Below are 27,480 nucleotides of genomic sequence, written 5' to 3' on the forward strand. Positions count from 1 at the left end.
ATCATTGTTAAAACCTATTTGTCTACTTTGTTATACATCTTTCAACAATGCAATTTATTGGAAAATATCCTAGAAATATAAAAATTTCTACGAAGTGCTGAAAACATATTTCTGGTTGGCAAATGACTGGGCGCGCGTAACTTGAGACCCTAATGGGGCCATTCCCCTCTGTCCAGCAACTCCTGTCCCAACCTCCACGTGGTGCCGACCGGAATACGAGTAACCTTAGCGGAGATCGGGTAACCAACCCTGGTGGAAACTATGGTCGTATGCTGACTGGGAAGGGGGTCGTACGCGGCTGTACCCCCATAGGGGCGGTGTACAACAGCGTCTGACCCGGAGCGGGCGGCTGAATTATGGAATGCTGTATCCCGCCAGCTACACCTAAGATGGCAGCCCCATCAGCAGGATGTAGGTATCGCGACCCTGGTAAGGTAGCATACCGAAACCTTTCATCAACCACGAACAACGAATTTAGAAATACGGAACGGATCAATCGGCAAAGACCTAGGCTACGAACACGGAAAAAGATTAAGGTAAACGGTTGGAAATTGGGTACTTGGAACGTTCGATCTTTCAATGAACCGGCGCGGGCTGGCTTGTTTGCTCGAGAACTACAGCGGCAGGGAGTTGAAATCGCAGCGATTCAGGAGGTTCGGTGGCCAAATTCCGGAGAAAGGTAATTTCGTGCAATAGACCCTATTGCACGCACTTCTTTCAAGTACCACATCTACTACAGTGGCGGCAAAGCAGCGGAACGGGGCGTCGGTTTCGAAGTGCTGGGAAATCAGAAAACAAGAGTCATCCGGTGGAGGCCCGTAGATGACCGTATATGCGTGTTGAGGATTAAGGGCAAATTCTTCAACTACAGTTTAATCAACACCTACGCACCGACAAACGACAAATCCGATGAAGTCAAAGATGAGTTCTATGACAAGCTTGAGCGAATCTATGACGAGTGCCCAAAACACGACGTAAAAGTCGTCATCCGAGACGCAAACGCACAGGTTGGGAGGGAGGAATTCTTCCGTCCGGTCATTGGAAGGCATAGCCTCCACTCGTCAACGGTCGGTGACGGTGACGGTCAACGGTGATTGACGGTCGGCACTTTACGGATGTTACTGATGTTGGGTCTTTTCAGGGACCAAACATTGACTCTGACCATTATCTCGTCGTTTGTAAGATCCGCGCACGGTTGTTGAACGTGCTGAAATCTCGCGGAGAGGACGACGCGTTTCAACATTCAGTGGTTGAAATCTGATGGCGTGGCAGCAAAATACGCCAGAGAGCTGGATCAACGGATTGCAGAACAGCAGGAGGAAGGAGTGGAAGACATAAATGGGCTGTGGAGTAGTATTCACGGCACCATCGAAACGACTGCGAGAGAGGTGGTAGGTACAACGCGTGGAAGACAGCCTAACGGCTGGTTCGATGCCGAGTGCCAGAGAGCGACAGATGAGAAGAACCGTGCCAGAAGCCGCATGCTCACTGCGGCCTATAGTGTCGTATGCTGCTTAGGTATGTTATTTCAATGATGCATACATTATTCTCTAATACTCATTGTATTTATCAGATAAAATGAAGTAGAATTATCACGGGTGGGCCAAAATATGTAGTTGGACCAAAACACCCCTGTTACCCTATGGCGAGCAAGGCATTCTGCTGCGTTTTATGGCCTAAGTAAAATTAAAGTTTTTTTTCACAAAAATTTTCCGGGGTCCGGAAAGCACTACTTGGTTTGGATGCTCCGTTCTGGTCCAGTGCAACAAAAAATCGGACTTCGGACCGGACCGGTCCAAACTTTTGCCGGACTTTACACGGTCCGATGTCGAACACTAGATGCGAATAATAATAACACCAAAAATTCGATTGGTACATAAGCCTGGAAAACCTGGTCAACTTTGAATATAGATATTAGATACCCCAAAAGAAGTTTAATGAGACGTGTTAGAATTTGCACTATCAGGGTTAGACGTAGTTCGCGACAACATTTTATTTAATAAAAAATTATACATTATTTGCGAGTAAAATACGTTATACATAAGAATTTCTTACTTTTGATCCATCGACACCAAAGAAAAATCCAGTTTGTGTTTTGACTTAAACATATTTTCTTTTTGCGGGATCTCTAGTAAGCTGGGTGGTCCAAAGGGTGTGCAATAAGCAAATAAAGCAAGCGGCAGATCCTCTGCTTTACGGTTTTGTCCATGTAATATTTTAACTCTACCTCGTATATCTAACCGCTAAAAATAAAATTGGATTAATTAGAATTATTATGTTTATATGTAACTTGAACAATGATAATGATGTCGTGTATCTACATCTAGCTAAATATTACTGGCTACAGTAGAGAAGAATCCCGCAATCCAAGCAAACTTACTTAGACGTAGATGCGTCAATGTAAACAGTTCAAAAACAATCGAAGTCTTTGATTTTGAATCAATTCAAGCAATTTTCCTTGTTGTGTTTTGTTTAAAAAATTACAAACAATTATACCAAACAGATCGTTGTTTTTTCGTACATGCAATTATCGATATTTTGACTGTCAAAAACCTTCCATTCAGGTATATTATAGTCAAGGACGTAACCACGGGGGTGGTTCAGCCCTCCCCTAGAAACTTTTTTAGTCACCATTAAATTTTCCAGGGAATGATTGTATTCAATATAAATCTAAAGAAACATTTCAAAAGGTCCTGTCTGCTTTGAACGATTTTCTGATCGATCACTTTCATTTTATCACCACAACTTATTAAACACCTTTTATGGCACGTTATTTGCACAAGTTGATAGCGAAGGGATCACTCTAGCCTTCTAAACGAAAACCACGCTTGAGAGAGTTACTAAAGCTGAACCATTACCAAAATGAAAAGACGCTACAGAAAAACGATGAAAGCAGATAGGACCTTTTGAAATGTTTAGCTAGAAATACATTCCATAGTTCTTATCAGAGCATCAAAATCAACACAAATTGAGATGTCATCTCTTATTGACTATGAACTAGTACTATTGCGTTTCTGTTTTCAGGCACTTACTTCGCACGCATTTGTTTTGATATGGGGCCGGATTTGATAAATACAAACACGAACAAGTGCCCTTCCATCGTAAACCTACAAGAGCGCATGATACAATTCAACTTCGGCTTCAATCAGAAGCAGGACGTTTCCGTTTACGAAAAAATCCGCAGATTTGGCCAGCCTGGGTGCTATTCAGTCAGCACTATTTTGTCGATATCCGTACAGATCATGATTTGTGCAGCTGCAGATTGAGCAACAATTAAGTCATATTCGTCTCATTGCCATCACTGCTGTTGAACATGGGTTTCAATACGACAATAAAGCAAACAGATACGAGCAGTTTGTTCATCTATTGACGCTCTGCATGATGTATCTTTTTTCCGACAGAATCAGCTGAATCAGCTAACGAGACGAATGGTTTGCGCTTTTTTTATTTGATGACTCTCGTTCACCGTGTTAACAGGTAGTGAGTAATTCGTTTATTTCGGTTACCAATGCAAGAAAACCCAGTAACGATTTCCGTTAGGTCGGCAATTGTGGAGAGAAGCTTCTCAGCAATGCTACGGTCAGCACCCAGGATCGATTCATAAACCTAGCTCTCCTCAATGTCAATTCAGCTTTGCTGAAAGAAGTTGACGTTGACGCTGTTGACAAGATATTTAATGGATCTCTTCGGAGATTCAATTCCAATTAAAGTAATTTTGGCTACTGTTACGACACTTGTTAATACGTTATAAAATAAGCGCATTTTAACTCTTTTTCCCCTTTTTTACATAAAATGCATAAAAAATAGTCCCACTAGAAATTTTACTTAGTGGCACCCATGAATATGAGTTGTGTAACCAATCACCTTTCCAGGATTCAAAAGTCAAACATTTTTTGGGTGGTCAACAGCCACTGTCAAGTAATCTTGATCTGCGTTTAAATGATGCACCATAAATGCAGAGCAGATGCTTCGACGTATAGCTTTCTGTATTACAAAAGCGACAGATATCACTCGGAATCCGGTTAATATTCTTTAAATGTTTTCTGCTCGGCCAGTACTCGACTCGGCCAACTTGGCCGACATATGTACAAGGAGCTTTTTGGTATGGTTTATATTTAATGTTATGAATCTTTTATATTGGGCACACTTATCAAAATCCAAGCGATTGGTCTTCACCTTTAATTAATCCCAACGATTAAGTTTAGATTTATTCTTAAATGAATACTAGTCGTTATTGGAAACAATGTGGTATGTCGGTAGTACTGACTGAAATTTCTGACTACTGAATGCATAAAATATTTTACATTATTAATTAATGATATAAGAAATTTGAATCAATATTACTTACCAAAAATCCAGATGTATTATCTAGTAAACACCTGAACCGAACAGTGAAACTTCGTTCCAATAAAGTTGACTTCTCAGGGACTAATGCTTCAGTTAATTGGATTCCTGATAAATCTGCAGGTAAAAACGTATTCCATAGCAGTTGCCGTTGTAGTTCTTCACGATCTTCAGAATGAACAAGCTCATATACAGATTGATGAACGATGTCAGACTATAAGAGAAAAAAAGTTTTCGTGTGATAAATGGTGTTATTACTTCAATCAGAATAGTTTTGAAATGGAAGGTGCACAGTGCAGAGTCCAATAGAACATGACGAAGAGTGTTCATTGTAAATATACATAACGCTCTAAAATATTACCACCAAATACTGATTGAAGCTGCTAGGTACAGAATAAGGAAAACAACTGGTTTGACGGCGCAGCTTGGCACAGCTACTCTTGAAGGTGGTTAGAGGAGCATTAGTACCGCCATAGGTAGCACTGCTATAGTATTACTAGAGCTTTGGATCATAGAAATGACTGGTTTGACGGCGAATGCAAACAGTTAGTCGAGGAGAAGAATGCAGCACGGGTGAAAATGATGCAGCACCGTACGAAAGCAAACGTGGAATGGTACTGAAGAGCACGGAACAGCCAAAACTTAGTTCTCCGAAGGAAGCAGTGCTAACAATGAAAAAGCTGTACCAAGCTAACGACACTCGGAAGTTCTACGGGAAGCTGAACAGCTCCCGCAAGGGCTACGTAGTGCAAGCCAACATACAACCAATCGAGATCTATGACAGATTATGCACGACTACGGATGTCCAGACAAACTAACGCGATTGGTCAAAGCGACGATGGATCGAGTGATGTGATGTCCCAAGTAACAATTTAAGTCGTATTGCATTCTTTTACCGGTTTTCATGACCAATTTCGTAAAACTGCTGTTAAAACTAGAAATACTATCAGAACCTCCTGATAACCGCTATAAGTTTGCTTTACAGCCAGGTGGCCCACCCTTGCCGAGCTTATTGAAGCAATTATAAGAATGGCAAAAAAACTGCTTTAAAACCAGATGGAAAGAGTACTGCATACTATAAGCAGCTGGCATTACCTCTTTGAGAGCGCAATAAGTTTGGTTGCATTATTACGCTCTGCTACTTGCCACAATAAGTCCAATTCAACTTTCATTGCTTGACAGCAACCGTAATAAGTTGATTTGTTGTGCCGTTCCTGCACACACACCAGAACATCACGCCACTTTTTTTAATAAGGAAATCTCTCGCCGCGGGAGAAATGTTTCACCTGTGTTGGTTATCTTCGTACAATCGATTTTATTTGATGGTGATATTGTAGAAAGATAAGAATTAAAGAGGGGTTTTTGGTAGGTTTTGTACCTCTTAAGCATATGCGCATGAAATTTTGTTGTGCATTTTGAGAACATAGGCGCTTAAAATTTATGCGCCATCAAAATAGTACGGGCTTACAAAAATGATTTCATTGTCAGCAAAAATGAATTGGATTGTTTCAGCTCAGTTTTTCAGAAAAAAAATCTAGCCGTGTTCTTTAATACAGAGATAGATTAAAATCAACTTTGCATGTTCAATTTATTTGTTAGTCAGACGACGATTCGATTATTCGTTTCAAGATCATGAAAAGTTTTAAAAATATCAATATGGCGCGGTTGGTAATTAGTTGGTATCAATCGTAGCCGCAATAAGTCTAGTTCAATGATATATATGTTGTAAGGTGCGGCAAAGGTTGGATGCCTGTATTATTAGAGAAAAATATGGTAAATCTCTGGGGCCTAGACAACTTTATTTTTATGAAAAATCTGACATCACACCGACGATAATGAGGAATTACGGAGCCTTGATATAAATATAGAGGTGCACAAAAAATGCAACGCTACATACTTAGTTTAATTGAATATTGAATATATTTCGAAATAAATCAATAATGTCTTGCCCCTACCTTATTTTTAAGGACGCATAATTTAACGACATAGAAAATTATTTGCAACCGAAACAAGACAAAACTGGCGATAAAATTAAAAAAAAAAACTACCGAACAGTACTAAGTACCAATACTAAGTTTGCCGTGTTACTTTATTAGATTTTTGGAGTTCTACGTCATCAAAGTTCACAAATGCGCTGTAAGATGCTCTAAAGCATTTTACACACATCTTACGGAGACTGCGACAAAATTCTGCATCACACTAAACCAACTAAGCCGCTTTTGTCTCACCTGTATGTATATCATTGCCTGCATATATTTGTCTACAAGATGAACAGGTTAAAACTGGGCACTTATTACAATTTTATGAGATATTTTTCATAGCCAACTAGTAGTTTTTTAGATTTTGAATGACCGCAATAAAACTGGTTTCTATGTTATATGACAGCAAACTGGAGTGGTTTTATGGGGCAATAGATAGTAATAATAAAACCAATAATAAAGCAAAATTGCATTGACTCTTTTTTTTTCTTCATAAAATCGCATTGACTCTTGCCGGTTTTATTGTAAGTTTTATTAGAGTTTTATTGACAGCTATCAGTGTTCATTACGACTTGCTATTTCTGGCAACGGGCTTAGCCGCCATAGAACCGTTGGTAATATTCATTGCTGTGATAAAACCGTTAGAAAACCAAGTAGCTATAGAATTGTGTCGGCTCTTGTGTGATATGTGTCAAGTTCTTTCGAAACTCAATGAAGTTCAATGCAAAGTGATGGTCCCTCGTGCGTAGTTTTTAATATTGCTTTGGTTTAATAAGAAGAGCGAAGATTAATACGAGTGGCATGATATTTTAAAAGTCGGTTCAACTGTTTGACGTCGCCGACGATTTCGACAGCTAAACGGGCTAGATTGGTCATTAATGTTTCGAAGACCCTCCCAGATCCCTCCCAGATGGTCTCGAGGTACGATGCTGTGCCAGTGCACAGTGGTCCAATAAGGCAAAAAGTGGAACTTAATTCCATAGCGCCTTTTACCTTCATCCTAGCTTAGTAAAATATTCGGAACAACTGTTTGTATGAATGACCCGCATAATCGTAAATTGTCAAAAAGTATGAAAAGTTGACTATACTAAAAATTAATAAAAATAACTTTTTTTGTTCAGAGATAGAAGAATAGTTTGTTCAGCAAAGTTGTAGAAGATTGAAAAATATGGAACTTTGTTGAACAAATGAAAATCCTATCTTCTTTCGGTACAAAGTTATGAAGTATATTATATGGAACTTACTTCAAAGTTAGTTTTTTGTACTTAACTTTTGTTAGATGCATTTTAAATAAAAGTATTGTTCGGATGAATTGTTAAGGCAAACAAAACACACATTTTTGCCAAAGGTCATATATCTCCAGGACTTTTCCTTACAATGTTATATCATATTTTAGCTTATTTTTTCAATAACTTCAAGAACTTATAAGTTAAAAAGAGGCAAGTGGAATCATGGTGTCAATACTTTTCCTTGAAGTTAAACTAAAGTACTATAAACTCCTTTAGGTTCAATTTGTCCCAATCCACCCATATTTGAGTACGGTGAGCATATGTTACAATAGGTTTTCATATATCCAAAATACTAACTTTTTGTGTTAAGAGATAGAGGAATGGTAAATTCGGCAAAGTTTTAGAATGTGCAAAAATATGAATCTTTGCTGAAGAAATAAAATTCCTATCTTCATTGGGTACAGAGTTACAGAGTATTTTATGTAAAAGTTGCTTAAAAGTTAATTTTTTGCACTTAACTTTTGTTAGCTACATTTTACAAGCAAACGTTGTTCTAAAGTAGCATTTGGGCATACAAAACACACGTTTTTGTTGAAAACCACACATCTCCAGGACTTTTCCTTACAAAGTTATAGCATGTTTTAGCTTATTTTTTCGATAACTAACGATAACTATTCTTAACACAAAAAGTTTATTTTTTATTTTTAGTAAAGTAAACTTTTCATACTTTTTGGTAATTTGCGATTATGCGGGTCATTTATATAAACAATTGTTCAGAAGACAATTTTAAGCTACGATGAAGGTAAAAGGCGCTATGGAATTAAGTTCCACTTGTTGCCTTATTGGACCACTGTGCAGTGGTCGTAGGTTCAAGTCTCGGCTCGAGAGAGTCTGTTAGTGTCAGTAGGATCGTAGCGCTAGCCCTATAAAAGTCCTGTACATTTGTGTAGGTTATAACCTACCAGGGAATTCTTCTACCAAATATCCCTGTACGCGCCTTTGGCGCGGAATTAATACACAAGATAACGGTGGACTAACTGACTTTATTTTCGTACATCACTACTTAAATATACCCTACCGGTAACTCAGAGAGAGGGACTTTCTCCACTCTCTGTTTACCTTACTAATCTCTTAACCTATAATCTAGTACCGCATGTACGATAGAACGCATGCGAGAGCATCAACACCGTTGAACCGGCGACTTCTGTTTTGTTTATAACACAAAACTTGTTTATTTTGGTTCAGTTTGTTTGCCGGTGGCACAGCAGAAGGCTGCGCGAAGTTCTTTGCCACCTATGGCATAATCTGTTGATACATTTATTTTGGTTGAGTTTGTTTGCCGGTGGCACAGCAGAAGGCTGCGCGAAGTTCTTTGCCACCTATGGCATAATCTGTTTATACATAGAGTGTTGACAGAGCCGTTCGTGGTCCTCTGTCAAGGGAATTAAATGTTTCGCCTGACTAAAGCATAGCAGAAGGCTATGCCCTCCTAGGAACAAAATTAAACTTTAATTATAAGGCTCGTGACGGAGCATTGGGTTCTTCGCAGGGTGTGACGTCACATCTGCCACCCCGCCTAGTTGGCCATTATCTAGAAGAGATGTTGGTCACATGGTCCGTTCTGACGGCCGATAGGTGTGTTTTTCATAACAATTATTTTTCGCGTTTTTATGCTACTAAGGCGTTTTTATGCTACTACATATTCGTTTTCATGATATTCCTTCTTCCCTTTGCACGTAAAATTCAATTAATTACAATAGTGATACATATCATTTCTACATAAATTAACGTTTTCAGACATGGATTTTCTTCATAACAAATTGACAAGTGTTCGCTCGCCTGGTGCGCTGCGCCTTGTAGATATCCGCTGCTTGGCTGTCGGATTCAAGCGACGGGTTACAGGGGGTTTGAAACGGAAAGGTGCGTCTGGCAGTAGAGGTTCTCATCGGTTGTTTGTGATGTCATCCTCGCGAACTCATCCTTAAGGCTTCATCGAGTTATTTACAATAGTTCCAAGGTTACCATTGCACTTTAATTAAGGCTGCAGTACATCTGGCTGTTTTACGACTGTACAGAGTTTGTTTTTTTTTTTTTTTTTTTTTTTCTTCACATAACATTTATTTGACACGGCACAAATACAATTTAATGTTTAACGGCGCCAATTATATCTGATGACTTAAAAACTAAAGCAAATTTTTTATCCTCGCTGCCGACTACGAGCTGAAATTAAGTCTAACTTAAAACTAGCATGGGATTTCCAATCAGTGTTTTGTTGTTCAATGGTCGTCTGATAATCGTCGAATGGCATGTATGGATTCGTTCTGCTGAGCCACGATGTCGTGAGTTGGGACAGAGGCTCGTAGTCCTTGGGTCCTGGTTCTGTTGTGCGGGGTCTGGTTGCTGGTTTTGTGCTTAAGGTTCAAACGTGTTCTTGTCGTTTTTGTTGGGTGTAGACGGAGGGGAACGGGACTAGACTGGGGCGTGGATGGATTTCAGGAAAACGTATATAAGGGACATGTAGGATAGGTCACGGCTCGCCAAGACATCACGAACAGGAACAGCCGGCTGTCTACCCTCGGCCTGCAGGGAAGCTATTAATTTAGACCTGGCGTCACGGTGTACAGGGCATGACCAAACCACATGCTCTATGTCGTGATAACCTTCACCACAGGCACAGATACCACTTTCCCCGAGCCCAACACGACGGAGGAGCGCGTCAAATCTATAGTGATTGGACATAAGCCGGGACATCACGCAAATGAAATCCCGACCTACATCCAACCCCTTGAACCACGGGTTCGTCGATACTTTGGGGATTATGGAATGTAACCACCTTCCCAATTCCCCTCTGGTCCAAGCATTTTGCCAACTGATGATCGTATTCTGACGTACAAGTGCGAAAAATTCATTAAAGGCAATTGGTCTTTCATAAATATCACCGTTTGTTGCGCCCACCTTAGCCAAAGAGTCCGCTTTCTCATTACCCGGTATCGAGCAGTGAGAAGGGACCCACGCTAAGGTAATCTGAGTAGATTTTTCGGATAAAGCACTCAGATGTTCCCGTATTTTCCCCAGGAAATACGGAGAGTGCTTAACATCTTTCATCGATCGGAGAGCCTCAATGGAACTGAGACTGTCCGTAAAGATGAAATAATGGTCCGTGGGCATTTTTTCGATAATCCCTAGGGTGTACTGAATTGCAGCTAATTCTGCGACGTAAACAGAAGCAGGATTATCGAGCTTATGGGAGACGGTTAAATTGTTATTGAAGATACCGAAGCCAGTGGACCCATCAAGAAGTGATCCGTCAGTGTAGTACATATTGTCGCAGTTGATGTTTCGATATTTATTGGAAAAAATTTTAGGGATCTGCTGCACGCGTAAATGATCCGGGATTCCACGAGTTTCTTCTATCATGGATGTATCGAAAAACACAGTAGAATCAGAAGTATTTGATAAGTCGACACGATTTGGAATATTCGAAGAAGGGTTAATATTTTGGGACATGTGATTGAAATACAATGTCATAAAACGGGTTTGAGAATTAAGTTCGATTAACCTTTCAAAATTTTCAATCACGGGACGGTTCAAGACCTCACATTTGATTAGAATACGAGAAGACAGGCTCCAGAAGCGGTTTTTCAATGGTAGTACTCCAGCTAAAACCTCCAAACTCATTGTATGGGTCGACTGCATGCAACCTAAGGCGATACGCAAACAACGATATTGTATTCGCTCCAGTTTGATCAAATGTGTGTTTGCTGCGGAGCGGAAGCAGAAACACCCGTATTCAATAACAGACAATATCGTTGTTTGGTAAAGCCTTATAAGGTCTCCTGGATGGGCTCCCCACCATTGTCCGGTTATTGTACGAAGAAAATTCACTCTTTGTTGACATTTTTTCATCAGATACCTCACGTGACAACCCCAGGTGCCTTTAGAGTCGAACCAGACACCAAGATATTTGTGTACCAAAACCTGAGAAATCGTTTTACCCATTAATTGTGTTTGAAGCTGAGCAGGTTCATGCTTCCTAGAAAAAACTACTATCTCAGTCTTCTCCGGAGAGAATTCGATACCTAGCTGTAAAGCCCAAGCAGACAAATTGTCCAAGGTATCTTGCAATGGTCCTTGCAAATCGGCAGCTTTGGCTCCTGTAACAGAGATTACACTGTCGTCTGCAAGTTGTCTTATCGTGCATGAATTTGCCAGACATTCGTCGATGTCATTTACATAAAAGTTGTAAAGAAGGGGGCTTAAACATGAGCCCTGGGGAAGACCCATGTAGCTAATGCGAAAAGTTGCCAAATCGCCATGCGTAAAATGCATGTGCTTTTCGGACAACAAGTTGTGCAAAAAATTGTTCAAAATTGGAGAAAATCCTTGTCGGTGAAGTTTACCCGAAAGAATGTCAATAGAAACGGAATCAAAAGCCCCCTTAATGTCCAAGAACGCAGACGCCATTTGTTCTTTACGAGCATACGCCAGCTGAATATCTGTTGAAAGCAACGCAAGACAATCATTCGTCCCTTTGGCACGGCGGAAGCCAAATTGAGTTTCTGATAGTAGACCATTTGATTCGACCCAGTGGTCTAAACGACGGAGTATCATTTTTTCCATCAATTTCCGGATACAGGATAGCATTGCAATCGGCCTATAAGAGTTGTGATTAGAAGCTGGTTTCCCTGGTTTTTGGATGGCGATCACCTTCACTTGCCTCCAATCCTGCGGTACAATGTTTTGCTCCAGGAACTTATTGAACAAGTTCAACAAGCGCCTCTTGGCATTGCCGGGTAGATTCTTCAACAAGTTGAATTTGATTCTATCTAATCCAGGCGCGTTATTGTTACAGGACAGGAGGGCAACTGAAAGTTCTGCCATCGTAAAAGGTGATTCTATCGCGTCGTGGCCCGGAGACGCATCGCGAACAATATTTTGCTCAGGAACAGAGTCCGGACATACTTTCCTGGCAAAATCAAATATCCACCTACTTGAAGACTCCTCGCTTTCGTTGACCGTTACGCGATTCCGCATTCTTCGGGCTGTGTTCCAAAGAGTGCTCATCGATGTCTCCCTCGACGTCTCGTTCACGAACCGACGCCAATATCCACGTTTCTTTGCTTTAGCCAAGCTTTTAAGCTTGGTATCAAGCTCAGAATACCGTAAATAGTCGCCAGGTATACCTCCCGTCTGGTAGGCCTTAAACGCGTCGGATCTTTGCGTGTAGACATCGGAGCACTCTTGGTCCCACCACGGAGTGGGAGGCCGTTCTTTGATCGTTACGCCGGGATATTTCTTCGTTTGGGCTTGCAACGCGGCGTCGAGAATCAAGCCCGCGAGGAGGTTGTATTCTTCAAGTGGTGAATGATGTTGAATCGACTCGACCGCTTTTGAAATCATTTCCTCGTATAACTTCCAATCGACATTTCGTGTGAGGTCATACGGAATGTCAATTGGTCGCATGCGAGTTGACCCGTTAGTAATTGAAATAAGAATAGGCAGATGGTCGCTACCGTGAGGATCGAGGATTACCTTCCATGTGCAATCCAACCGTAGCGACGTCGAACATAAGGATAGATCCAAAGCGCTTGGGCGCGCTGGAGGTTTCGGGATACGTGTCATTTCACCGTTGTTTAAAATAGTCATGTCGAAGTCATCGCAAAGGTTATAGATTAAAGAGGAGCGGTTATCATTGTATGGGGAACCCCAAGCCACGCCATGAGAGTTGAAGTCTCCCAAAATCAAACGTGGCGAGGGAAGAAGTTCTATTAAATCAAAGAGCAGCCGTTGCCCAACCTGTGCTCTGGGGGGAATATATATTGAGGCAATACAAAGCTCTTTACCTTGTATTGTCATTTGACATGCGACAACTTCGATGCCTGGAATCGAGGGGAGGTTAATACGATAGAAAGAATAGCACTTTTTAATCCCTAAAAGTACTCCTCCATATGGGGTGTCTCGATCAAGGCGAATAATATTAAAATCATGGAAGTTGAGATCAATATTTGAAGTAAGCCAAGTTTCACAAAGGGAAAATGCATCGCATTTGTTTTTATTTATCAAAACTTTAAACGAATCAATTTTTGGTAAAATACTTCTACAATTCCACTGTAAGACAGAGATAGAATCCTTCATATACGCAGTTGAATTAGGCATCGAAGGATACAATCGCTGCAAGGAGAGGCCATTGGGCAGTCAACTGCTTCAAAAATGATCTAACTGTTGGGAGGAATGCTGTAAGAAAAATTTTAATTGGATCGGGTACATTGAAAGTTTCAAAAATCCAGTCCACAATGTCAGAAAATTTCACTAATCCAGAGTTTGTTTCATCAACTGGGAGTGTAAAAGGAGCAACTGGGGTTTTAGATGTTCCTGGCAGTGCTGGGAACTCCTTCTGGGACTTTAAATTTGCCAGCCCAGGAGGAGTTTGCTTCGGTTTTTCCGCAGCACTGTTTGGTTTGTTTGTAACCTTCATTTCACTTTGAGAAATCTTAGGACCTTTTCTGGGAAGTTTAGGAGAGGAAACACTTTTCCTCTTTCTAGACTCCCCAGGATTGGCGTAAGATGCTCCCGCTGGTGAATCGTCAGAATCGGTTTCCTCAGAGGGCAACAGATCGAAGGGGTTCGAAGTAACGGGAGAAGTGGTAACGGTCTTCTTCAGCATGTCAGCGTAGGAACGCTTTGAACGCTCTTTGAGAGACCGTTTTATTTTATCCCTGCGCTGCATGTACACCGCACATGTCGAGAGCTCATGCAGATTTTCTCCGCAGTGAATACACTTTTCAGCGTTAACACTGCAAGAATCTTCCGCATGAGACTCCCCACACTTGCCACAACGTGCCTTATTGCAGCAGTAGGCGGCTGTATGGCCTAACTGCTTGCAATTCAGGCAGTTCATGACGCGGGGCACGTAGAGCCTCACAGGGAGACGAACCCGGTGGATCGAGACGTGGCTAGGTAGTGCAGACCCGGCGAACGTAACTCGAAACGAGTCTGACGGAGTGTATACTGTTTTGCCACCGATGATCGATGCTGACCGCAATTGCTTGCAGTCGAGCACCTTTACTTCGGGACACGTTTTGTTCTTAAAGCACCCTTTGGCACTTTGCAGTATACACTCGACGGACAGACTCGAATCGGTTATGACACCGTCGATCTCCACGTCTCGTGCGGGTATGTAAACGCGATACTCGCGTGTGAAGAGCTCAGAGCAAGCTATATCGTTGGCCTCTTTCCGGTTACCGACCACGACACGGAGCTTGTTAGGCCGGACCTTGGAAATTTCGGTCACGCCCTTGTACTCCTTCGTCAGGTCTTTAGAAATCTGCAAGAGGTTCAACTTTTTCGATTTCGGTCCTGCCTTTGGCCGAAAATAAACAGTATAGCTGCCCTGGGCTCCGTCTGGGTAAAGCCTGGGGCGAGGGGGGACTGAAGAATGAACAGGGGAGGGGGTAACAGAAGGGTCAGGGTCTGAGGGGTTCGGGGATGGTGGCGCGGGAGGCGAGGGATCTACATCCATCGCGCTATGTTTAGCGCACTAGCGCTGACAAGAACACGTACCTTTTTATTTCTCCCTTCCAGTAAGGTTGGTTGTCCGATCGTTCGAAGTAGCAGCCGTTACAGCCAGCAGCACCAATACAGCAGCACCAAACAGCCACCAGCAGCGAGCCAGGTGTGAGATCACTCCGCACAGCGATACGACTCGCTGACACTGATGGCTTCTTCTTTTTCCTCGTTTGTGTCTCGTCCACTGCTGTAGCACAATCCAGCCAGCAGCCAAATCGGCTTACGCACCAGCTGGCAGTCACGATGCGAAACAGTTGCACAAAGGAACGACCTTGAACCCGGATTTATTTCACTCGACCAGGCAAACAATGCCAACACTTGTTCACACGTCTTTTGTTTTATACTCTATCGGACCGATCACCAAACACGTCCAGTACTGATGCGTGTTCGGCACAGAATGAACAGAGTTTGTTGTTGAACCTCAATGTTGGGTTAGCCGTGTCCCTTTGACATAGATCGGCTGTATTTTTATTTGGCTTATAGTATTGTTACGCGCCGTGTGGCGAAATGATTAGCGATTGCCACCGGCTCTGTTGCCAAATGCAGTCACTTGGTTTATCATCTTTAACTGTCTGCGCGGGGTGTCCAATTACCCGCTAACATATGTGCGCACACTTTCAGATCGTAGTGCGGAAAGAACATAGTTGATTAAACACGAGCAAAATTTTATAGCGTCATTTTACTTGTTTGGCTTTGACCTCGAATCCTTATTTGTAGAAGTCAATAACTCTCTATGAGTAATATATATTTGGAGCAAATTATTACTCCCTTCTTTGCATAGTTTGATGTATTCGTCTTCGCGCTGAAGTCTCGATTCAGGTTCGACCATGAGCCGCATTGTTTGAGTTCTGTTGCACATCTGGCCTCTTCAGGGGTCAAAAACTGGATACTGCTCGTCTCCCCTTGGTAATATAGATTGGCTTTACCTCTATATCGACCGTAGACACCCGCCGTTCAATTCCCCTCGCAACCGTCTGCTTTCCTTTTTGCGCCGTACTGGGCATCCTGGTATGCCCCATCTCAGCATCCGTTGTAATCACCTCGGTCGTCTTCGAGGATCGGGAACTCGTCTCATTGTCAATTCTTAGATGCTAGCTGCCCTACTTAGCAAGTGGTGCATATATTTTTTTGCCATTCTTTCATCAATTTTTTTTTTTTTTGTTAATTTTTTTCCACTTGCTGTTTAAAATTAATTTCACACGCGTACGGGCTCTTATGTTCTATTATATCTTCTAATCTTCTACTTAAACACTATGCCCGTTTTTCTTTTTCTTCGGTTAACATAATTTTTCTTTTCCTACTAAATTGTACATCATTTGTATTAGATTTGATTTAGTATTTCAGTATTTGATTCATCTGATTTTACAAATATAACATTCAATTGTGCATTGATTACTTCTTTTCCATTATGCACTCTCTAACTTTGTTATTTGATTTTTTTTTTTTTTTTTTTTTACATTTGAAATCATTTCGACACATAATTATCCATTTATCTGTATTAGGCTTTTACTTTCCGCTTTAAAATATCAGTTTAACTTGTCTTGTGGCCCATTATTAACGCTTTTGTTTTTCATCAAAAAGAGTTCAAATAACTTTCTTCAATTTAAAAAAAATAGCATCAATTCGTTGCTTTGGTTACATATTTTCTTCATTTTGCGTTCTTTCCAAATATTTTCCTCCTTCTTCTTATAACAGTTTTCAATAAAATAAATCTGTTTCCGCACAATGTATTATTTTTTCATTTCTCTATTTTTGTTTCATCATGTTTTCATCGAACAAACCGCATTGGTTCAATCTTTTCTTTTCCTTTGTCAAGTATTTCCTGTCTGATTCATAAATAACTCTTTTCATTGTACAAACCGCGTTGATTAAATATTTAGCGTTTTCTTCTGTTCTCGTTTACAATGTTCATCTAATAACTGACGTGTTCTTAACACCTCATATCATCTTCTATTTGCACTTAAAATGACCCGTCACTTTCTCATCTGCTTTATTCTTTAATTTTTTTGCATCTCTTTTTGAATCTGTAATTATTTAATTTTCGATTTGTCTCTTGCTACTGTCATACTTACACTACTTACACTTCTCCTGGTATGCAGTAGTCTGCATATTTCCTCTCCCCCTTCCGTCCGAAGGTGCGACCGCCCGCTTTAGAGATTCCTGAAAGATAAGAAGGTTAGGAAATAAACGAAAACTCGCACACTCAATCATCCTGGGCCGGTTATTCCCTTGTTTTTCTTTCACCCAATTTGCACTCCCGCCAATCATTCTGGGTAACCACCCCGTTGTCTACATTCGCTCGTCCTTAACTAAAATTAGAATAGTCTGAATCTCCTAAAGTCAGCAGTCTCCTTGTTCGGTAGGTTTTGCCTTCTTGTCCAAAGTCTCTCCTAGTTCTATTGTTTTCCGTCATTTAAGTTATCTCCATCACACAAAATTTCCCAATACATCATCAATCGATTTTCTTCTTCTATTTCTTATTGGGCCATTAGCTATTTTAAATTAATCAAACCTCGTTTTCATGAGGTCTTTGTTCACTATATAATTTTCCCATGTTTACATTTGCATTTTTCAAAAAACAAACAAATGCTGTTTCAATTTCTATTAACTCTTTAATTTTCCATCACCACATTCCAGGTCATTCTAGTCATTCAAATTCCCCAAGTTTTCTATTTATTTAACTGTTATCGGCTGGGTTACTCGTCCCTCACGCCTCCATTCGTATTTTAATTTTTTCAATTGTGTTATGCCATTTGACCGGTATCCTCAAAGGCTGTATATCTCTATCGGCGACTTTTCGTATTTTTTCACGTCACTTCCTTTTTTAAACCTTGTTACGCCTTTTGATTCCTGTCATTGAAAGGCTCTTGATATTTTCGGCGACTTTTCGTATTTTTTCACGTCATTTCCTTTTTTAAACCTTGTTACGCCTTTTGATTCCTGTCATTGAAAGGCTCTTGATATTTTCGGCGACTTTTCGTATTTTTTCACGCCTATATTTTACTTCCACCTTACTTTTTCATACAGTTTTAGGTGCTTGCTATTATAACTCATGCCATCCAATATCGTATTTCATTAAATATATTCTGTCCGTTAACCTTGAAAGCATAGTTTTAGTTCATATATTCAGTCATAATAACGCTTAAGCCGGTTATTATGAACTTTTTCTAAACGGTTTCCGTTTTTGATTACCGTGGTCATTTCACTTGGGAATTCCACTACTTCATAAGGTCCTCTCCACATATTCTGGAGCTTTTGACCTGATCCTGTCGGGACTGATTTCACTAAAACTAAATCGCCATACATGGGCTGCCATTCATTTGCCTTTCTGTCATAAACTTGCTTGCGCTTTTCTTTTGAATCCTTTAGGTTGGCCTTCGCGTTCGCGTGGAGGTCAAAAAATATTTTTTTCATCTCTTGTGTATATGTTTCATATGTCAAATTGTCTACTCCATTCCGCTTGTAAATGGAGGTGGGAATGCGTGCTGTACGTCCATACAACAATTCGAAAGGGGTGTACCCCGTTGATGAGTTTACTGAAGTATTATACTGAAACGTAAAAAATGGGAGTAAGTTATCCCACGTGTGCGGTTTTCCGCCAATAAATTGCCTTAGGTAAGTTTTTAACTCCCGATTAGATCTTTCCACCAAATTTGCTTGTGGGTGGTACGGACTCGTCGTTATTTTCTTAATTTTCAAAATTTTGCACACATCTTTCATGAGCGTGCTTACAAAATTTGCACCGTTATCTGTAACTAACTCCAACGGTACGCCGAATTTGCAAATATAATTCTCTACAAAAGTCCTCGCTACCGTCTGGCTTTCTTGGTTTTCCATAGGTGCGACAGTTAAATATCTAGTTAGGTCGTCCTGCATGACCAGACCATAACGATTTCCTAAGTCGGACTCGGGTAATACTACTATATCCATGTATAATTTTTCAAATGGCTCCGATGCGGTTGTGGTGATCTGCATCGGTATCTTGTTTGATCTTCCAATTTTGTTCTTTTGGCAGGAATCACACTGCCGAACGTAGTTCTCGATATCCCGTTTCATCGTAGCCCACGTAAAAAGTGTGCCAATTCTTTGGCGCATTCGTCGCGCTCCTACGTGCCCTCCTAAGGGTGCATCGTGAAATTCCTTTAAAATTGTTTCCACTTGATCTGGCGCAATTACTGTACGCTCGCTATTAGCATTATATAATACTATTTGTTTTTCTAGCTTACCCGCTAGGAACTGAATCATTTGCAGAACTTCCTGTTGCTTGATTTTTCTGAATGATATTAGGTGAATGACCCCGGCTGCCTTTACTGCCGTGGGGCTCTTATTGAAGCTATCTAAAAATTGTGAAAAAAATTTCCGGCAATCGATCAATGAACTTTCGCTGCCGTCTACTATGAAACCGCCTACCTTCTTGTCTTTAAATTTGAGTACCCCATCCTCTACGTAGTCTTTCAATCCTTGTGACAGCTGATACAGTGTCTGAAGTTCTCTGTACGCCGTCCGACTGTTCAAAATGACAAGACGAGCTTCGATATTCCTCTCGTCCAATATTCTCTTCGAGACTTCCACCGTCTCACTTGGTATCAGGTCATTTGATAATGCCTGTGAAAAGTCATCATATGAAATGTTGACGAGTTGTTGCTCATCCTCGTCCTCAGCGATGTCCGCAATGTCTATGGCACTCAAATCTCGTATTGTGCCGTTCAAATCATCCGAAGCGTTCTTCTGCTGCTCTAGCAGGCGTTTCTGCTGGCGCGTAATCATGGCTATCTGCCTGTGGGGTGAATTTTCCTGCCCCTGACACGTCCCATCTGATAAACGTGACAAAAAATCGGCGACTATATTTTCGCTACCCTGTTTATACCTGATGCTGCATTCCAAACCCTGCAACTTTAGTCTCAATCTTGTCAGCGTTGGAGATGTCTCTTTGAGCCTCCAAATCGCTATAAGTGGTCTGTGGTCTGTGTAAACGATAAACCTTTGACCAAAAATGTAATGTTTGAAGTATTCTATGGCCCATACAATAGCCAATAGTTCCTTTTCTATGATATGATATCTGGTCTCTGCACCTACAAGTGCACGACTCGCGAACGCGATCGGCCGGTGCATGGATTTTTCATTCGACAGGACGGCTCCAATAGCATAATTGCTAGCGTCTGTCGTAATAACAAAAGTGTCTTGATAATCTGGCCGGACTAAAACTGGCTCTGTAATCAGCGCGTTTCTAAGGAATTCGAACGCTTCCTGACATTCTTTCCCCCACACAAATTTAGCGTCTTTCTTCAACAAATCATTCAGCGGCTTGCGCTTCTCCGCGATGTTGGGGATAAAAAATTCCCGTAAAAATTTACTGTTCCCAGAAATGACCTTATACCTTTTACGTTTGTGGGTGGCTTAAGGCTTTGAATGGCCTTAATATTTGCATTGGTGGGTTTTATGCCTTCTTCATTAACGACATGACCCAAATACTCCAGTTCCTTTTTCAAAAACTGACACTTTGATGGTTCTAGTTTTAAGTTATGTTTGCGCAAAGCTTGTAATACTTTTCGCAAGTTATCATTATGGTCGGTGATAGTGTCACCGAAAACTATAATGTCATCGAGGTAGACAAAAGCTTTTACGTCCCCTATCTCAAAGAGAACAGTATTCATAAGTTTTTGGAATGTTGAGGGGCTGTTCTTTAGCCCCATCGGCATCCGTGTAAATTCGAAGTGGCCTTTGGGAGTGGAAAACGCCGTCTTAGCCGCATCTCGGCGGTCTATCGGGACTTGATAGAACCCCGATTTTAAATCAATTGAGGAGAAATATTTTGCTCCTCCAACATTATCCAATATCTCATTTATAAGAGGTATTGGGTATACAAACGGCTTGGTAACTTCGTTCAATGATCTAAAGTCTACCACAATTCTGTATCTTTTATTTCCGTCAGCATCCGGTTTCTTTGGTACACATAACACCGGTGCATTCCAGGGACTAGTGCTGGGTCTAATAATACCCTGCGCCCTCATTTCATCGATTTCCTTATTAATGTGCCGTTTCGTGGCCTCCGGAAATCTATATTGCCGCTTATTGATAGGCACCTCCGATGAAGTTTCTATCGTGTGTACGGCGGCGTCAGTAGTGGTTAACCTGTCGCCTTCGAAAAAGAAAATATCTGCATAGCTTTCAACTATATTCTTCACTGTCCTGAATTCTCTATCAGGCAAGTGCGCCAAATTCAGCACTTGCCGTAGTTTTTCAATTCTTGCATTTCCTTTTGACTCTGGTGTTAGTTTATGTTCTAATAGGTCATAATCTAGCCTAGAGTTAAGATCTAACTCGGTCATTATCGTATTTTTCGAGTCAAGAAAATTGTTCTTCGGCTCTTCATTTCGATATGTTTGGTGCTCTCTATTTATTTCGTTTTTGTCTACGTCAGCCTCATTGCGGGCTGTGTTGCTAGTATCTCGCAACTCGTTCTGCACCATAACTCTATTTCTGGCTGCCACATAAACATGTCGACTAAGGACTTCGTCTTTGGGCATACTCCACGGACTCAAGTCGTCCGGACTTCTGTTTCCGTGTTTTTTGAACACTATGTAATCAAAATTATTTCCTATTTGAAGCGTATGCTTCTTTAAGAATTCTGCTCCGATTAATCCGTCGCTTGGCAAATTTTCTAATATATGAAATTGCGTCGGGATCAAAAAGTCTCCGACTATTAAATCCAACATAATTGTACCTGAGGTACGCACAATGTCTTGGCCGATACCTCCAAAAGTGGTTACGTCCTGTGTATTTACCGGTACATTCAAAAGATTCACAATGCGTGCATTAATTATATTCGCACATGCACCTGTATCTAAGATCAGGTTCAACGTAAATTTGACATTCTGCTTAGCCAGTAGGGTTAACATTAAGTGCCCTCTGACATCGTAATATACTCGCTTAGCCACACAAGCACTGTTGTCTCTTATGTGATTGCATGCGGTCCTCCAATCGGCTATTTCTATATTGCTGGGCTCATCGGTACATCTCCGCCAGTCAACATCTTCGCAAATTTCTGCTAAATCCTCGTTAAAATATTCCTGTGCAACGGGATCCAAAATACCTTCTTTTTGCGAATTATTACTTCTTTCATTAATGTTGGCTACCATAAGCATTTTCTGAGGCATCCGGGTATACGAATTCCTGTACCTCCTATCAGTTGGTCGATCTTGACCATAATAATTATATTTCCAACCATGGGCGTAGTCCCCTTGGCTTCGCCGGTAGGAACGCGCTGTGCGATAAATGTATTTGGATCGATTACCGTCGCTAGATCCACATATATTGTTATAATTGTTTTGTCTGTAAATTATTCTATCTCTATTTTTGTAATTATAATATTCATTTCTTCCAAGACGGCTGTTGCTATAATCAGCGTCTTTGTGATTTATTGTAAAAATATTTCTGCTACTATTAAATTGTCTAAGCGCATCGCGCTGTCTTTCGACCAATTCTAGGCCCTGTATTCTATGTTCTATTTCCAGAATGTGATTACGCTCATGGTAGTAATCCTCTAAGTCATCCAGCAGCTCTTCTAACTTCAATGTTCGTTTACCTTGAGCAGCTTCTTTCAATGCGGTGTCACACAAACCCGCCATAAAGTGTAATCGAAGACTAACTATCATGCATGACTTCGTACAATTAGTTTCGTAGGAGTCGATTTGCTTCTTAATTTTCAATATCCTCTTTTTATAATCAGGAAAGGTCTCATTCGCTTCCTGTTTCAATGTTTCTACTTGATTTATAACTGCCTCGATGCGTATAATATCCCCAAATTCCTTTAATAAATTCTGCTTAACCTGTGGCCAAGCGTTTGCGTTAATTCGATGTATTGCGGCAGCAGCTCTGCCTTTTAGTTTTAATAGAACAATGTAAACCAGTGGAGCGTGTGATACTCCTTCTGGTATCTCCCGAGCAAAATGCTCGATATGATAAACGAACGCTTCTAGTTCGTCTAGCGATCCATCAAATTCTGGGATGCACTGCATGGCATCTGCTTTTGGGAACGTGTACTCCATTATAAATATAAAATTTTATATATAAAACAATAAAAGGTACTGCGGACTAAATACTATAAGACTATATAAGGCTTATGTAGCCTTCTTCTTTTTTTTTTCCTTTTTTTTTTTTTTTTTTTTAAATAACACTCTTTTTCCTCCGCGAGCACTACTTGGATTAAAACTCCGAAAAACTATTTCATTTTTCACTGAACCACAGATATTTAAACCACTACTTTTTCTTTTTGCTCCCTTAGCGTGATTACTACGACCGAGTTTACGACCGCGTCTGACTTCCGAGATACGTCCGATTAAAGAAAAGATTCAATGGCGCGGAAAAGACCACGCGCTGTCACCACGTGTGTAGGTTATAACCTACCAGGGAATTCTTCTACCAAATATCCCTGTACGCGCCTTTGGCGCGGAATTAATACACAAGATAACGGTGGACTAACTGACTTTATTTTCGTACATCACTACTTAAATATACCCTACCGGTAACTCAGAGAGAGGGACTTTCTCCACTCTCTGTTTACCTTACTAATCTCTTAACCTATAATCTAGTACCGCATGTACGATAGAACGCATGCGAGAGCATCAACACCGTTGAACCGGCGACTTCTGTTTTGTTTATAACACAAAACTTGTTTATTTTGGTTCAGTTTGTTTGCCGGTGGCACAGCAGAAGGCTGCGCGAAGTTCTTTGCCACCTATGGCATAATCTGTTGATACATTTATTTTGGTTGAGTTTGTTTGCCGGTGGCACAGCAGAAGGCTGCGCGAAGTTCTTTGCCACCTATGGCATAATCTGTTTATACATAGAGTGTTGACAGAGCCGTTCGTGGTCCTCTGTCAAGGGAATTAAATGTTTCGCCTGACTAAAGCATAGCAGAAGGCTATGCCCTCCTAGGAACAAAATTAAACTTTAATTATAAGGCTCGTGACGGAGCATTGGGTTCTTCGCAGGGTGTGACGTCACACATTAAACAGTTGACTGCGAAGTCTGTGTATAACTAAACAGAAGGTCGAGTTCCGAATCGGAATGTAACACCAAGGCTTTGTATTGCTTCGCTTTGAAGACGAAAGTGATGAATTCGAGGTGATCGACGTGTACCAGGGCTCACTGGCAACCAGGGATGTTACGGATGTGATTTTTCAGACATCTGCAGATGCGGATGCGGATGCGGATATGTGATTACGGATGCAGATGTTGATGCGGGTGTTCCGCATTCGCGAATTCGGATGCGGATATCCGTAGCATCTCTTGTGTTATATTTTGCTTTTTTTCACATAACCATGCCCCTTCCCAGTGCAAATGTCATTTGGGCGAGCAGTAAATACACCAAGGAAAATTTTTCTGCAATATTTTATGAAAAGATATTTTTTTTTAATATCCGCATGGTATGATGCGGATGCGGATGCGGATATGAGATTACGGATGCAGATGTTGATGCGGATGTCAATTTTCATGCGGATGTTTCGCATTTGCGGATGCGGATGCGGATATCCGTTACATCCCACTGGTAACTGTCGAAATTCATCGGCGTATTACGGCAGGAAAAAACAAATTCTACTGAAACCTCCGAGAGAAACAATTCTTTTGTCTCCCTGTCTTTTTTTAATTTAAGGCTTTGACCTCGTTATCTGAAGTTACCGAGAAAACTTGATCATTACTATTTTGTTGTTGTCTTTTTATTTCGCTTCTCATAGTTCAGTTCTACATGAAACTGTTCAAATTCTCGCGCGGAGGCTTCGTACCACAAGTCGAAATGTCCCGTGAGCTCATGACCTGGAAAGAAATCTGCCTGTCTAGCGTGTATGAGGTGATCGGAAGATGCAAAAAGTAGGTACTACGAGCATCTTAACGGTAATATTAAAGCAGACGATAATGATACGGCAATCATTCTAGGAGTACGTGCAGCGGCAGGTTGAACAACAACTAAGCCGCTGCACTGGATGATTGCCAAAATTTTCGAGGATGAGACGTTACGGAAAAATGGATGGAAGAAATCGTGCGTCCCATCTACAATAAAGGCGACAAACTAGATTGTAACAACTGTCGTGCAATCACGCTGCTAAGCGCTGCCTACTTCTATGCCATAGCCTAGAAATTCGCTGGGTTATATCAGGAGGGACTCATGGGAGCCCGCGTCACCACGAAACTGATCTTTAGACTGCTGCAAGCACTCCAAAATTGCAACGAGTACAACGTAACCACGCATCACCTGTTCCTCGACTTCAAAGCAGCGTACGAAACTATACTCAATGGCAAATTATGCACGAACACGGGCTCCTGGACAAACTTACGCGATTAGTTCAAGCGATGATAGACAGAGTGATTCGTACAGTGCAAGTTTCGGGGATGCTCGCGAGTCCTTTCGAATCTCAAAGACGGTTGCGGCAGGGTGATTTCTTTAACATTGCTATGAGAAGTGTTATTAGAAGAGCGGGGTTAGAGACGAGTGGTACGATCTTCACGAAGTCCGGCCACTTACTTGGCTTCGCCAACGACATTGACATTATGGCACGCAACTTTGAGACGTTGACGGAAACGCGCAGCAGACTTAAGCAGAAGGAAATCGAATTATACTAGTCATAATTACGTCGAAGGTAAAACACATGAGAAATAGAGGCTCGAGGGAGGACTCGGTTAGCCTCTCACCTAGAATCCGGTGACGAAATCGAGGTGATAAATGAGTTTGTGTATTTGGGCTCACGAGTGACCAGCGACAACAACGCTAGCAGAGAGATAAAAAGACGAATTATGCACAGTGGGACCAAACTGAAAAAAGACGGACAAAAGTCTTTTTGGACGTTTTAGCATATAGGTGTCTTCGGAGAAGTTTTCTAATATGCGATTTTGAATATTTTAAGATATTCGTTGAAAATGTTATTAAGGGGTATTCAGTCACAATAAAAGCAACAACATCTAGTTGCAAGCTATCAAATTGAGGTCTTTGGTAAAGTTGTAGAACTATAAAATTTTTGAATTTTCTCGGCGAAACTAAGTGTCTATATTGTAATACCATTGAGACATAGTTAATTTCTGTAAAAACCCCCTTAAAATCAACTCATTGAGTTTCTTGATTTTGAATCGCATTTATTCGAGTTGACATATTCTACAAAGTTGTTGATATCTCGCGTAATTTTTCAAAAGGACCTATCTAACATTGAGAGACTCTCTTTGTTTACTTTCTCTTTGATCAATAACTATGTTATATTTTCCATATTTCATAACACTCAATGCATAGTAAGCAAGACAGTATTACAATCTCTCGATTAAGGAGAAGAAAGCTTGGAAAATGTTTATAATGACGACGTAATTAACGATACAAAGTAAGAGAGGAGAGAATCTCTCATTGTAACATTTAGGTCCTTTTGAAAAATTACGCGAGATATCTTCATGATACACAACTTTTCTATAGACTTCAATATCGTATATTGAATGGTTTACTTATAGAAGTAATTTTGAGTCAAAATTCTACTCATTTTTCAAATCAGATGTCTCAAAAAAGGGCACTTTGTGGGAGCCAAAATTAGCATCATTTAATCAGTCGTTGCATACGCTAGAAGTGTACGAATAATCATGGCCGGGTATGACCGGGTATTATGGTTTTCCCAGCAATCTTTTTGATCATACCAATCACATTTCTGATGACCTTGTATTCGAGTTTCACACTAACTCGACCAGATGTTGCTAGCAATTTCTCGGAATTCATTGAAACTTTGTGGATGTGAAGCCTTTCTAAACTAATCTAATTTGCAAATTACTGCAAACTTATGAAAGTTTTAAGCTTTTTAATATTCGATATATCTGAATAATTGTAAAATATAGAGAAAAGATAACGAGAGATAACTTATAGGGAACTGCCTGAGTTTTTATTCAAAATTTAAAACTAACACACTGAAAAAAAAACAAAATAGTATTTTTAAAAAACTGATCAGCTCAGATTTCTTGGAACTTAAATTTTCATATAGAAAATTTAGCTATCAATAATCTTCTGAGCATTTTAAAATGCTTACTTCTAAGGAAAAAAAGTGTTTCTAACAAAAAAATTATCTCCAACACTGTTTCATGTTGAAAACATTTCAAGGACATAAAAAAAATGTTAGAAAAAGTTTTTTTTTCCTATTTCAAAACGTTTATACAAAAATCATGTATTCAGAAATCTGAAATGGCCTTTTGGTACTCAAACCACTTCATGTTTTTAAGATCAAATTCTTTTAGTGTACGATCTCAAATTCATTTTTTTCCAGCATTTTTTGATGAAAATTCAGACAGTTTCCTAAAAGCCAACCCTCGAAAACTTTTCTCTATTCCTCTTCATTATTTAG

The 27,480-nt window shown here is 40.6% G+C and overlaps 1 protein-coding gene across 1 annotated transcript in view; it reads right to left on the bottom strand.

Annotated features, from left to right (window-relative positions):
• LOC129720162 (aryl hydrocarbon receptor) overlaps positions 1–27,480 on the bottom strand; it is a 74,547-nt gene that overhangs the window by 34,067 nt on the left and 13,000 nt on the right. Inside the window, exons 3-4 of the mRNA XM_055671597.1 lie at positions 4,349–4,558; positions 2,056–2,243 (exon numbers count right to left, since the gene is read on the bottom strand). Of these exons, the coding sequence (XP_055527572.1) occupies positions 2,056–2,243; positions 4,349–4,558 (398 nt within the window). The remainder of the gene's footprint in view (positions 1–2,055; positions 2,244–4,348; positions 4,559–27,480) is intronic.

The sequence above is a fragment of the Wyeomyia smithii genome, chromosome 2 (genome assembly GCF_029784165.1).
Source record: "Wyeomyia smithii strain HCP4-BCI-WySm-NY-G18 chromosome 2, ASM2978416v1, whole genome shotgun sequence".
NCBI lineage: Eukaryota > Metazoa > Arthropoda > Insecta > Diptera > Culicidae > Wyeomyia > Wyeomyia smithii.